Below are 12,258 nucleotides of genomic sequence, written 5' to 3'. Positions count from 1 at the left end.
AGGTGATGTTCAGCCAAATAACTTCTCCTTAAAGCCTTTAAAGACATTACATTGTTCTTAGGTAAAAGATGTACGTCTTTACAGGTCCACAAGCACTGCATATCACAGCTGCTTCAACTTTGCAGACATATTCAGCACCTCACATGATTCTGAGCTCCTTTTGGTTTGGCTTGAAACTTAAAGTCTTTACCTTTGAGGCTAGTCAATTTCTTATTACACTATGGGATACCTTAACATTTTTTTACTCAGTTTTTCTTCCTCTTTGTTTTTTTGGCCATGCCACAGAGCTTGTGGGATCCTGGTTGCCTGACCAGGGATTGAACCTGGGCCTGGCCTATAAAGGAGTACTAACCACAGGATCACCAGTGAATTCCGTATAATTTTTAACTCTTAAACATGAAACCTATCCAAATTATTTGCCTTTCAGCAACAGAAACATACCCTTTGCCCTCAGCTTCCATGTTGGAATCAATTGTTTCCATGTTGATCTATGCCTTTAAAATAAGAAATAGGATGCCAAAATGCTAAGGTAGCACTAATATTCTCTTTGCCACACTGGATTCTAATGATAATTGTTAAAGTTGTTAGCCATACAACAGTAGTGTTGACTGGGGACTGAGAGGCTATAGTGAACAGAACATTTTGGAGAAAATTATGATATGTCAGAGAATAAAATTGACAAGGCATCACATTGTATATGTGTGTGTCTGTATATGTGTGTTGTTAATTATATTAAATTTTGTAAACATTTCTGTTTCTTTTCATAGCTGGTTCAAAAATATTGGTGAAAGATCCTAGACCTGCACTTGGAACACCCAGCCCAAAGCTAAGTGGTTAGTCTTTTCATTTGCTTTTCTAGTAGTCATGGTTTCTAAAGGTGAGCTTCTGTTTTATTAACAAAGTGACCATTTATTTAGAAAAATATATTTCAGCATGGGAAAATGATGCAATTTACTGTTTGGAATTTGAAATTTAAAAATGTATATTATAAGATGTTGAACTTCAAGCAGTATAATACTGTGACATGTTGCTGCTAAGTCGCTTCAGTCGTGTCCGACTCTGTGCGACCCCATAGATGGCAGCCCACCAGGCTCCGCCGTCCCTGGGATTCTCCAGGCAAGAATACTGGAGTGGGTTGCCATTTCCTTCTCCAGTGCATGAAAGGGAAAAATGAAAGTGAAGTCGCTCAGTCGTGTCCAACTCTGAGCTACCCCATGGACTGTAACCTACCAGGCTCCTCCGTCCATGGGATTTTCCAGGCAAGAATACTGGAGTGGGGTGCCATTGCCTTCTCTGACTGTGACATGTTAATATTCCAAAAATATTTTGTATAGTTCTCTCTATAAAATTTCCCTTCAAGAATATCTGCAAATAACTATAAAATAATGGCAATGTTTTATTTAAAATACTAAAATCAAAATGAGGTTTATATATAATTTTTAAATATAGTTTTTTTAGAGAAGGAACCAAATACACTTGGAATTGAGAGTAAAGGTTTACCAACTTCTAGAACTTGTCCAGTTTATTTTCAATGATTTGATTTAAAACTAAAATTATTTAACCAGTAAACATAGGGAACTTGAAGTCCTACAATCATAATGTAATTTCCATTTCATACACTGCCTACCCTAAGACTCTGGAAAAGATACTTTCTGCATCTGGGCCTCCATTTCTTTATCTATACAAAAAAATAGTAATAATGATTAGATTAATGTGAACAAACTTCATGGAAATGAAGTACAAAGTGCTTAGCTCATGGTAGGGCCTCAGTATATGAGACCTGCTTTTTAACGTATTAGTAAATATTATATTTACATGGTAGAAATGAAAAGCTACACATAAAATTAAAGGCTCAGCATCTAATCTTTACCTTGGAAATAGATTTGGTCCAGCTGTAATTAGCCAGCTACAATGTTAGAATGTAATATTTGTTGGTTTCAGAAGTTCTCAGTGTACATACAGTGAAACTGGACTGCCTACAAAAAAAAATCAGTCAGAAAAATTGATTTTTTTCAACAGTCAGTGAAAACAGACTGAATTTCTCTAAAGTAACCAATGGATATGTCATCATAAGAGAGAAAACATTGCATAGAGTCAGAAAACCACAATGGTCAAACAATGCCCAGAACTTTCCAAGAAAGATGCTTTATCTGGGAGCCAGAAGGGTGCTCGGAATAATAGCTCCAGCACATAGAGTATAACCCTAGATTGTCTTCAGCAAAATATGGCCAGAGGCCACCAGTCAGGCTGACAATTATTTTTTTTAAGACTGTTGAAGAACTAAATAAAAAACTAATATGTGTGATATAATATTTTAAAAAATTGTTAGCTGCTCAGTCATGTCCAACTCTCTGCAACCCCATGGAGTGGTATAATATATATACATATAAATATTTCTCATCAACCAATGAAATAATATATATTTTCTTTAAAGTTTCATGGGAAAGCTATGAGAATTGATCATATATCAAGAAATAAATAAATCTACATAAATTTCAAAGCAAAGTTAGTCTTACCTGACCATGATGCAGTTGAAAGTCAATAAGAAAATGGATAATTTTTTTTAAATGCCTCAGTGTTTGGAAATTAAGAACAAAATGAATACTAATGAATAACTTATGAATTGAGGAAGAAATTAAAATGGAAAATATAGCAATAGAGCTTAATTATGCTGAAAAATCTAAATATCAAAACTTGGGGACTTGGAAGAGGTAAAGATGTGAAGGAAATATAAAGCTTTAAACCCTTATATTAGAAGAAAATAAACCTTCAGAATTGATTAATGTCCTAGTAAGAATATATAAAAAGTATAATGGAATGACAAAAATAAAGCAGAATTCAATATAATAAAAATGAACAAATAAACCAAAAAAAACTGAAGATATAATAAAAGAATCTCAACAGAGCCAAAGGTAGTTCTTTAAAAAAATGTTCAAAGTGAAAATTTTCTGGTAAGACTAATCAAGAAAGGAACAAACATTAAATAACTTTCAAAAGGAAATGTGAATAACTAGAGAATAGATTGAATAAATTAATAATATATAACAGAAAATACCAGACCACCTTACCTGCCTCCTGAGAAATCTGTATGCAAATCAAGAAGCAACAGTTAAAACTGGTCGTGGAACAATGGACTGGTTCAAAATCGGTATAGGAGTGCATCAGGGTTGTATTCTGTCACCGTTCTTATTCACCTTAAATGCAGAGGACATCATGCAAAATGCTGGACTGGATGAAGCTCAAGCTGGGATCAAGAGTGCCTGGAGAAATATCAATAACCTCAGATATGCAGATAACACCACCCTAATGGAAGAAAGCAAAGAGGAACTAAAGAGCTTCTTGATGAAGGTGAAATAGGAGAGTGAAAAAGCTGGCTTAAAACTGAACATTCAAAAAACTGAGATCATGGCATCTATTCCCATCACTAAATGGCAAATAGATGGGGAAAAAATGAAAACAATGACAAGCTTTATTTTCTTGGGCTCCAAAACCACTGTGAATGGTGAATGCAGCTATGAAATTAAAAGACACTTGCTCCTTGGAAGAAGGAGCTATGACAAACCTAGACAATATATTAAAAAAGAAGAGACATCACTTTGCTGACAAAGGTCCATATAGTCAAAGCTATGGTTTTGTCAAAGCTACGGATGTGAGAGTTGGACTATAAAGAAGGCTGTGCGCCAAAGAATTGATGCTTTCGAGCTGTGGTGCTGGAGAAGACTCTTGAGAGTCTTTTGGACAGCAAGGAGATTAAACCAGTCAATCAGAAAGGAAATCAGTCCTGAATATTCATTGGAAGGACTGATGCTGAAACTGAAGCTCCAATACTTTAGCCACCTGATTTGAAGAGTTGACACATTGGAAAAGACCCTGGGAAAGATTGAAGGCAGGAGGAAAAGGGGATGATAGAAGATGAGATGATTGGATGGCATCACTGATTCAGTGGACATGAGTGATAGTAGCTCAGTTGTGTCCAACTCTTTGTAACCCCATGGACATAGCCAGCCAGGCTCCTCTGTCCATGGAATTCTCCAGGCAAGAATACTGGAGTGGGTTGCCATTTCCTTCTCCAGGGTGATGGACATGAGTTTGAGCAAAACTCCAGGAGATAGTGAAGGACAGGGAAGTCCATAGGGTCACAAAGAGTCATATACAACCGAGTGAATAAACAACAGAAAATACATAATTGTCAATTTTTAAAAAGTTAAATATTGACAAGTTACTCAAAAACTGTATCTTAACATAACTAATAGGAGAAAAAGGAACAATACTGTAAGAAATAAAGTAGTAGTTAAAGCTATTTCCACAAGAAAAAAATATGCCTCTACTAAATAAGTTCTACAGAATTTTGAAGGAACAGAACAGATCATCTCAGTTTTATAAAAACTATTAAAGAAGCTCATTTTATGGGTCCAATATAACTCTAATAACTCAAGTAAAGACATTATAAAAATGAAAAATTATAGGCCCATTTGATAAATTAAAAGGTCCTACTTAAAACCTTAGTGGATCAAATACAGTTGACTCTTGAACAGCAAGTGGGTTAAAGGTGCTGGCGCTCAGTGCAACCAAAAAACCTGTTTATAGCTTGTAGTCAACCCTCAGTCTGTGTTTCTTCTTTATCCAAGATTCCTTTGTATTTGTGATTCTACATCCATGAAATCAGCCAATCATGGATCAGTATAGTAGTACTCTAGTATTTACTATTGAAAAAAATCTGTGCATAAGTGGAGTTTAAATCCATGTTGTTCAAGGATCAACTGTACAACATTATCGTAAAGATGAAACATCATTGCCAAATTGTTTTAATGATAGATGTACATAGATATTTTCATGATATGTAAATAATCCTTAAACATAATCTATCACATTAAAAAAGTAACATCACAAATCATGAACACCACAATACTTGTACAGAAAATGTTATATAAGATTGAACATCTGTTTATAATTTTTGAAGAGTTTTAATAAATTAGAAAGAAAAGAATTTCTTTAACCTGGGTAAAGATAGCTGTAAAACTCTAGAACAATTTCATCTAAAATGGGAAAATATTAGAAACATTTCATTTAAAATCATGACACAGTGATTAGACTACCCCAAAGTAATAATAATTTGGCAGTGGTATCAAAGTCAGGAACATGGCAGTGCTATGAGGCCCATGAAGCAAAGTTTAAATTCAAAAATATCTTGGGAAAAAAAAAGATCATAATCATCATTGTCTTCCTCCTTTTCATTGTGCTTCACATCAGCTTTAGTTGGATAGCCTTTTAGAGTTTACAAGAACTACTGAATAAGTAGTTTAAATCTTTAATTTAAATCACATTTAAATCTCAAATTAAGCTCAACAATAGAAAGTATTTATCATCTCTGATGTGCATAGGGATTTAAATGACCAAACGGTGTCTACCTCCCATCCTATCATGACTCACATTTCTTGGTTGTGTGTGAGAAAGGTGGAGGGTGGTGCTGGCACGCTGGAGCCTCCAGGTAGAGCTTTGCTCTAGCCAGTTCTGTGCATTCTTCCCAACTGCATTCAGTGATATCATGTTCATGGTTTGAAATCTGTAATTATGGAAATATATACACTATGGAATCAGCAAATACTATTAATACAAATCAATTTGTGGATTTTTTTTCTGAAGTGCCAGTTGTTAAATGTTTACAACCACATCAACAGTTTATCCTGATACAGTGTAGCTGCTGCCACTACCTACTTCTTTCCATTGCTGTGTTCTTCTGCCATTGGAGTTCTCTTTAATCTCCTTCAACCAACTTTCTTAATTCCCCTAAGTGCCATGGACAATATCACCAGATGTAGCAGAATTTTGTTAAATATTCAAAAGTAGCAAAGAGAAATCATAGTACAGGCCAGGGGGAAATAAACAATGAGAAAGATAAGAATAGCACAATATTGAATACCTACTAATTTGCCAGGCACTGATATTAGAATATCTTTATCCTTTGCTCTTCCTCTTACCTCTCCAACTGGGAGATCATTACCTCCAAATTCCAGATTTTTCAAGAATTACCTGGAGTAACAGGCAAATTTGACCTTGGAATACAGAATGAAGCAGGGCAAGGCTAATAGAGTTCTGCCAAGAGAACACACTGGTCATAGCAAACACCCTCTTCCAACAACACAAGAGAAGCCTCTACACATGAACATCACCAGATGGTCAACACTGAAATCATATTGATTATATTCTTTGCAGCCAAAGATGGAGAAGCTCTATACAGTCAGCAAAAACAAGACCGGGAGCTGACTGTGGCTCAGATCATGAACCTTATTGCCAAATTCAGACTTAAATTGAAGAAAGTAGGGAAAACCACTAGACCATTCAGGTATGACCTAAATCAAATCCCTTATGATTATACAGTGGAAGTGACAAATAGATTTAAGGGACTAGATCTGATAGACAGAGTGCTTGATGAACTATGGACAGAGGTTCATGACCTTGTACAGGAGACTGGAATCAAGACCATCCCCAAGAGAAAGAAATGCAAAAACATAAAATGACTGTCTGAGGAGGCCTTACAAATAGCTGTGAAAAGAAGGGAAGTGAAAAGCAAAGGAGACAAGGAAAGATATACCCATTTGAATGCAGAGTTCCAAAGAATAGAAAGGAGAGATAAGAAAGCCTTCCTCAGCGATCAATGCAAAGAAACAGAGGAAAACAATAGAATAGGAAGGACCAGAGATCTCTTCAAGAAAATCAGAGATACCAAGGGAACATTTCATGCAAAGATGGCCTCAATAAAGGACAGAAATGGTAGGGACCTAACAGAAGCAGAAGATATTAAGAAGAGGTGGCAAGAATACACAGAAGAATTATACAAAAAAGATCTTCACGACCCAGATTATCATGATGGTGTGAACACTCACCTAGAGCCAGACCTCCTGGAAAGTGAAGTCAAGTGGGCCTTAGGAAGTATCACTACGAACAAAGCTAGTGGAGGAGAGGGAATTCCAGTTGAACTATTTCAAATCCTGGAAGATGATGCTGTGAAAGTGCTGCACTCAATATCCCAGCAAATTTGAAAAACTCAGCAGTGGCCACAGGACTGGAAAAGGTCAGTTTTCATCCCAATCCCAAAGAAAGACAATGCCGAAGAATGCTCAAACTACCACACAATTGCGTTCATCTCACACACTAGTCAGGTAATGCTCAAAGTTCTCCAAGCAAGGCTTGAGCAATACATGAACCATGAACTTCCAGATGTTCAAGCTGGATTTAGAAAAGGCAGAGGAACCAGAGATCAAATTGCCAACATCCGCTGGATCATCGAAAAAGCAAGAGAGTTACAGAAAAACATCTATTTCTGCTTTATTGACTATGCCAAAGCCTTTGACTGTGTGGATCACAATAAACTGTGGAAAATTCTTCAAGAGATGGGAATACCAGACCACCTGACCTGCCTCTTGAGAAATCTGTATGCAGGTCAGGTAGCAAGAGTTAGAACTGGACATGGAACAACAGACTGGTTCCAAATAGGAAAAGGATTACGTCAAGGCTGTATATTGTCACCCTGCTTATTTAACTCATGTGCAGAGTAAATCATGAGAAATGCTGGGCTGGAGGAAGCACAAACTGGAATCAAGATTGCTGGGAGAAATATCAATAGCCTCAGATACGCAGATGACACCACCTTTATGGCAGAAAGTGAAGAAGAACTAAAGAGCCTCTTGATGAAAGTGAAAGAGGAGAGTGAAAAAGTTGGCTTAAAGCTCAACATTCAGAAAACTAAGATCATGGCATCCGGTCCCATCAATTCATGGCAAATACATGGAGAAACAGTGGAAACAGTGACAGACTTTTGTTTTGGGGGCTCCAAAATCACTGCAGATGGTGACTGCAGCCGTGAAATTAAAAGATTCTTACTCCTTTGAAGGAAAGTTATGACCAACCTTGACAGCATATTAAAAAGCAGAGACATTACTTTGTCAACAAAGATCTGTCTAGTCGAGGCTATTGTTTTTCCAGTAGTCATGTATGGATGTGAGAGTTGGACCCTAAAGAAAGCTGAGCACCAAAGAATTGATGGTTTTGGAGAAGAATCTTGAGAGCCCCTTGGATTGCAAGGAGATCCACCCAGTCCATCCTAAAGGAGATCATTCCTGGGTGTTCATTGGAAGGACTGATGTTGAAGCTGAAACTCCAATACTTTGGCCACCTTATGTGAAGAGCTGACTCATTTGAGAAACCCTGATTCTGGGAATGATTGAGGGCAGGAGGAGAAGGGCACAACAGAGGATAAGATGGTTGGATGGCATCACCGACTCAATGAACATGGGTTTGGGTAGACTCTGGCAGTTGGTGATGGATAGGAAGGCCTGGCGTGCTACAGTTCATGGCGTCACAAAGAGTCGGACACCACCTAGCGACTGAACTGAACTGAACTGAAGGTGCTTACCAAATCAAGGACTTTACTAGTACATTGTATCACATTTTTAGGTAAGATCTCTTTTACATACAGAGCATCACTGTGTAGTTTGAGGTTTGGGGACGGAGTGCCACTCTTAGGGTGACTTGCAAAGGTCCCTGAGCCTGGACTAATGATTTTTCATGATACTAACTGCATGTTCAAAAAAAAAAAAAAAATATATATATATATATATATATATGTAATACTCTACTATATAATGAGATATAAGACCCAAATAGTAAAAAGTTTCACTATTTGATCTGTATAATAATAATGAGAGCAAATAACACTTAGCAAAATTTCATATTCATTTAATCTTCCTTGTAAACTCTATGGTAATTCCACATTAATGATAAGGAAATTCAGGTTTAGAGAGTTAAGTAATTGAGGAAAAACCACACAGTTTGTAAATTGTAGAGGAGGGACTTAAGTATCAATACAAGCATTCTAGCTCCAGTGCTTGCACTTCTAGTCTTTCTGCTATATTGCTTTTGAATTATCAAATACAATATAACAACTCAACTCATGAGTGCACTTTATATGCATCTTCTGCCATAACTTTGTTTGCTGAGTAGATTTCAGGGAATGTACAATTTGTAACTCTAGTCTCTGTGATCGGAGCAGTAAGAATTGTGATGAGTGTAGAGAAAATCAGGTAACAAATGTCAATAACTTTTTAGGAAAAAAAAAAAAAAGCTTTTCTCCAAATCCATGTTATTCATTCACTCACACAAACAGGCATGACTGTTTTGAAGAGTTGATATCTAAGAATGTGCTTTATTGTGATGTACAGGATTAATGGAAGCTTTTTTCAGCCTCTTACCAGGATCTAAGTAGACTTGACACACCTAATTTATATTGGTTATAAATTACGTTACTAATATATATAAATATAATGTCTTATTTATTTGTATGCATTTAACATTAAGAATGTTTCTTCTTTGGGTGAAAATTTTATATTAGAATATTCTTTGATTCTACCACAACTCCTCTCTTTCCCATGAGAGTTCACCAATTCTAGTGACAATTCTTTTATTTCTAAAAATACTTATAAACCTCAAAGCTGTGAGGATCAAACCAAGGGAGCCCTGTTCTTCCTCAGGAGCACCTATTATTGAAATAACTGAGCTCAGTATTCTGTAAAGGAGACAAGGAGCATCCCTCCTGCCAGTCTTCCAAGGCTGCTCAGCAAGGGAGGTTTTAACTCTATGTCCTTCCTCCTGTGAGCCTATCTCTGCTGCTAGGAGAAGAGCAGGCCTCCTGGAACTTGTATACAGACTGACTTGACTCAATAAAATAATTTTATTTTCCTTCTGAAAGAAAGATATTATAGGAAGCCAAATGTAAGTAAATGACATTTAGCTGGATTCTCAGTCTCAACGTCTTTAATCAGTGTGGCTTATTTATCTCTCATTGATGATGATGTATGTACAAATCTAGGCTATCATTATTTTGGCTTATTCTAAGAAGATTCAAACACATATGTGAAAAATTCATTTTATAATGCACTTTCTTTTTCTTGTATATTTAAAAAATGATTATTCTATAAACTGATAATCGTTAATCTGATACTTAATGCTTATATTTATAGGGCACTGTAAGATTAATCTGTATGTTTAATTTGTTCACAGTTCCTGATGATGTGTTTGCCCAAAATTATATATGGAAAGGCTCTTACAATTATAAAGGAAGGAAACAACCCATGACCTTGACAGTTACTAGTTTCAATGCTTCCACTGGGAGAGTCAATGCAACACTCAGTAATAGCAACATGGAGCTACTACTTTCAGGTATCACTTTAAAGAAAAGAAATACTGCCTTCATGCCTTTATTTCCATCATTTCATCATTTTTATTAGTGATTTTTATACTGTGAAATATTTGCTTTATTTCTGGTGGCATTCATAATTCATTCAGAAATAAAGCTTTCTGGTTTGATTGGTGCATGAATATTACTACACTAATATAAAATTCTGTGATTCTGAAATAAGCTCCCTCAAGAATATTTTTACATGGCTAGAATGACATGTCATGAAATAGAACAGAACTTTTAATTTGAATATAACTAACTCCTTCTCTATTCTCATAACATCAAAGAGACTGGAACAGTGATTTGCAAGCTGTTTAATCATCACAAAATCATGTGTTCAAATGAGACTGTTTAGGAGGAAACTATAATCGAAGATAGAAAATGTAGAGCTACGCTACCTTAATTAGGCAAAAGGAACCCAGAGCCCTATCCATCTGCTCAGCCTTCTCAAGTTTCTTTGATCTAGTGCGTACTTCCCTCTTTATCTTTGATTACTCTGGTTTTTCTGACATTCAGATGTTTCCTCAAATGTCATCTTGTCAACAGTACTCCTGATGACCGTAGGTAAAGTAGCCTTCACATTACAAATAGACTCACTCTGTTAGTCTTATCTTATTTCATTTTCTTCTTTTCATTATTTGAAAGTATAGCATAGTATAGTATAGTATAGCATGGCATGGCATGACATGACATGATATAATTTGTCTATACTCCAACAATTCAAGCCCTAAAAGAGCATCTCTTTGCCTTCCAGTTCATTACTATACCTCAGAGGTTAGAAATGAAACTGGAGCAAAATTGGTCTCAATCAATATGAGTTATTGTTCCCATTTAAAAATATATTTTAAAAGGATTGATACTGAAAATATGTAATATATATAGTTAAAATTCTTGACTATATATCCAATATAATTACTAATAGTGAAATAATTTGTGGTATAAGTAAAATAGGAAATAAAATTTTATCTATTGATTTTGTAAATGTTACAAAAACTATACAGCATCATTTTGTATTATTGAATGGCTCTATGCTAAACCCAAAATAAAAGTATTAGAAGTTAATATGTGTTTTAATTTTATGTATATATACAATTACATGATATAAATTGAATTAAAGGAATATATTTAAATTGTGACTACTGATCTATTTAATTTTGAAACATGAGTTTTATTTTTCTTCTGTAAGAGAGTTTGCACTAAATAAATATATATTTATCCTAATCAAATTTCTACAAATGTAGAAAAATAAACATAAATAATTAGACCAACTTAACTTGCTATCACTGTCTGCATAGAATTAATTATAACATTTTTCCGTCAATTATGGTTACTTTTGTGTCTTTTCTCTATTATAATATACTTTAGATCAAGATCTATGTATTGTATTTGTATTCCCAGCTTATTTTTATGATACCTTATTGCTTTGGTGAAATAGTAAGTGAATGAATTAATGAGTCATTTCAACCATCAGTTAATCACAAAATTTTTACTTAGAATCTGATTTTCTACAGTTCCCCAAAACACATTTATATTTCAGCTTATTTTTACTCTCAGAGTACTCCTATTCAGGAAAAGATAAAATAAAATGAATACGTTTGCTTCTCTTCTCTTCTTTATGCCACATTCTGTATTTACTTTCTTGAACTAAAAATTCTACTTGATTTTTGTGATCCAGCTCAAATACTCTTTCTTAATAAGCATTTCCTAATCACTCCAGTGTAAAATGATCCTTCTTTCTTTTGGCCTTTAATTCTTCATATTCTTTATCTCTGTCATTATATCTCCTATTTCATCAGAAATTCTTGTAAGCATCACATTTTTCAATAGGAACCACATATTCATCTCTGTAGTTCCAGTAGCACCCCGAATACTCTTTTTCTAAGGGTGGGCATGTAATTAATTATTAAGGAAAATGTCAAGAGTTTCAACATTTGATTCATACCCTTGAATATTTTAAATCTGACTGATGGAATAAATCATTTTTACAATAATCATGGAATAATGTTATTAACAACAATGATATT

General features: G+C 35.0%; 1 protein-coding gene across 4 annotated transcripts in view; it reads left to right on the top strand.

Moving 5' to 3' along the window:
- CSMD3 (CUB and Sushi multiple domains 3) overlaps window positions 1-12,258 on the top strand; it is a 1,311,921-nt gene that overhangs the window by 1,285,667 nt on the left and 13,996 nt on the right. For all 4 annotated transcript variants that reach the window (XM_081504393.1, XM_081504396.1, XM_081504395.1 and 1 more), the window contains 2 exons: window positions 768-833; window positions 10,057-10,215. In XM_081504393.1, the coding sequence (XP_081360519.1) occupies window positions 768-833; window positions 10,057-10,215 (225 nt within the window). The remainder of the gene's footprint in view (window positions 1-767; window positions 834-10,056; window positions 10,216-12,258) is intronic.

The sequence above is a fragment of the Giraffa tippelskirchi genome, chromosome 6, assembly GCF_054371585.1.
Source record: "Giraffa tippelskirchi isolate mGirTip1 chromosome 6, T2T-mGirTip1v1.2.pri, whole genome shotgun sequence".
Classification (NCBI taxonomy): Eukaryota; Metazoa; Chordata; class Mammalia; order Artiodactyla; family Giraffidae; genus Giraffa; species Giraffa tippelskirchi.
This window is presented reverse-complemented; position numbering and strand designations above follow the sequence as displayed.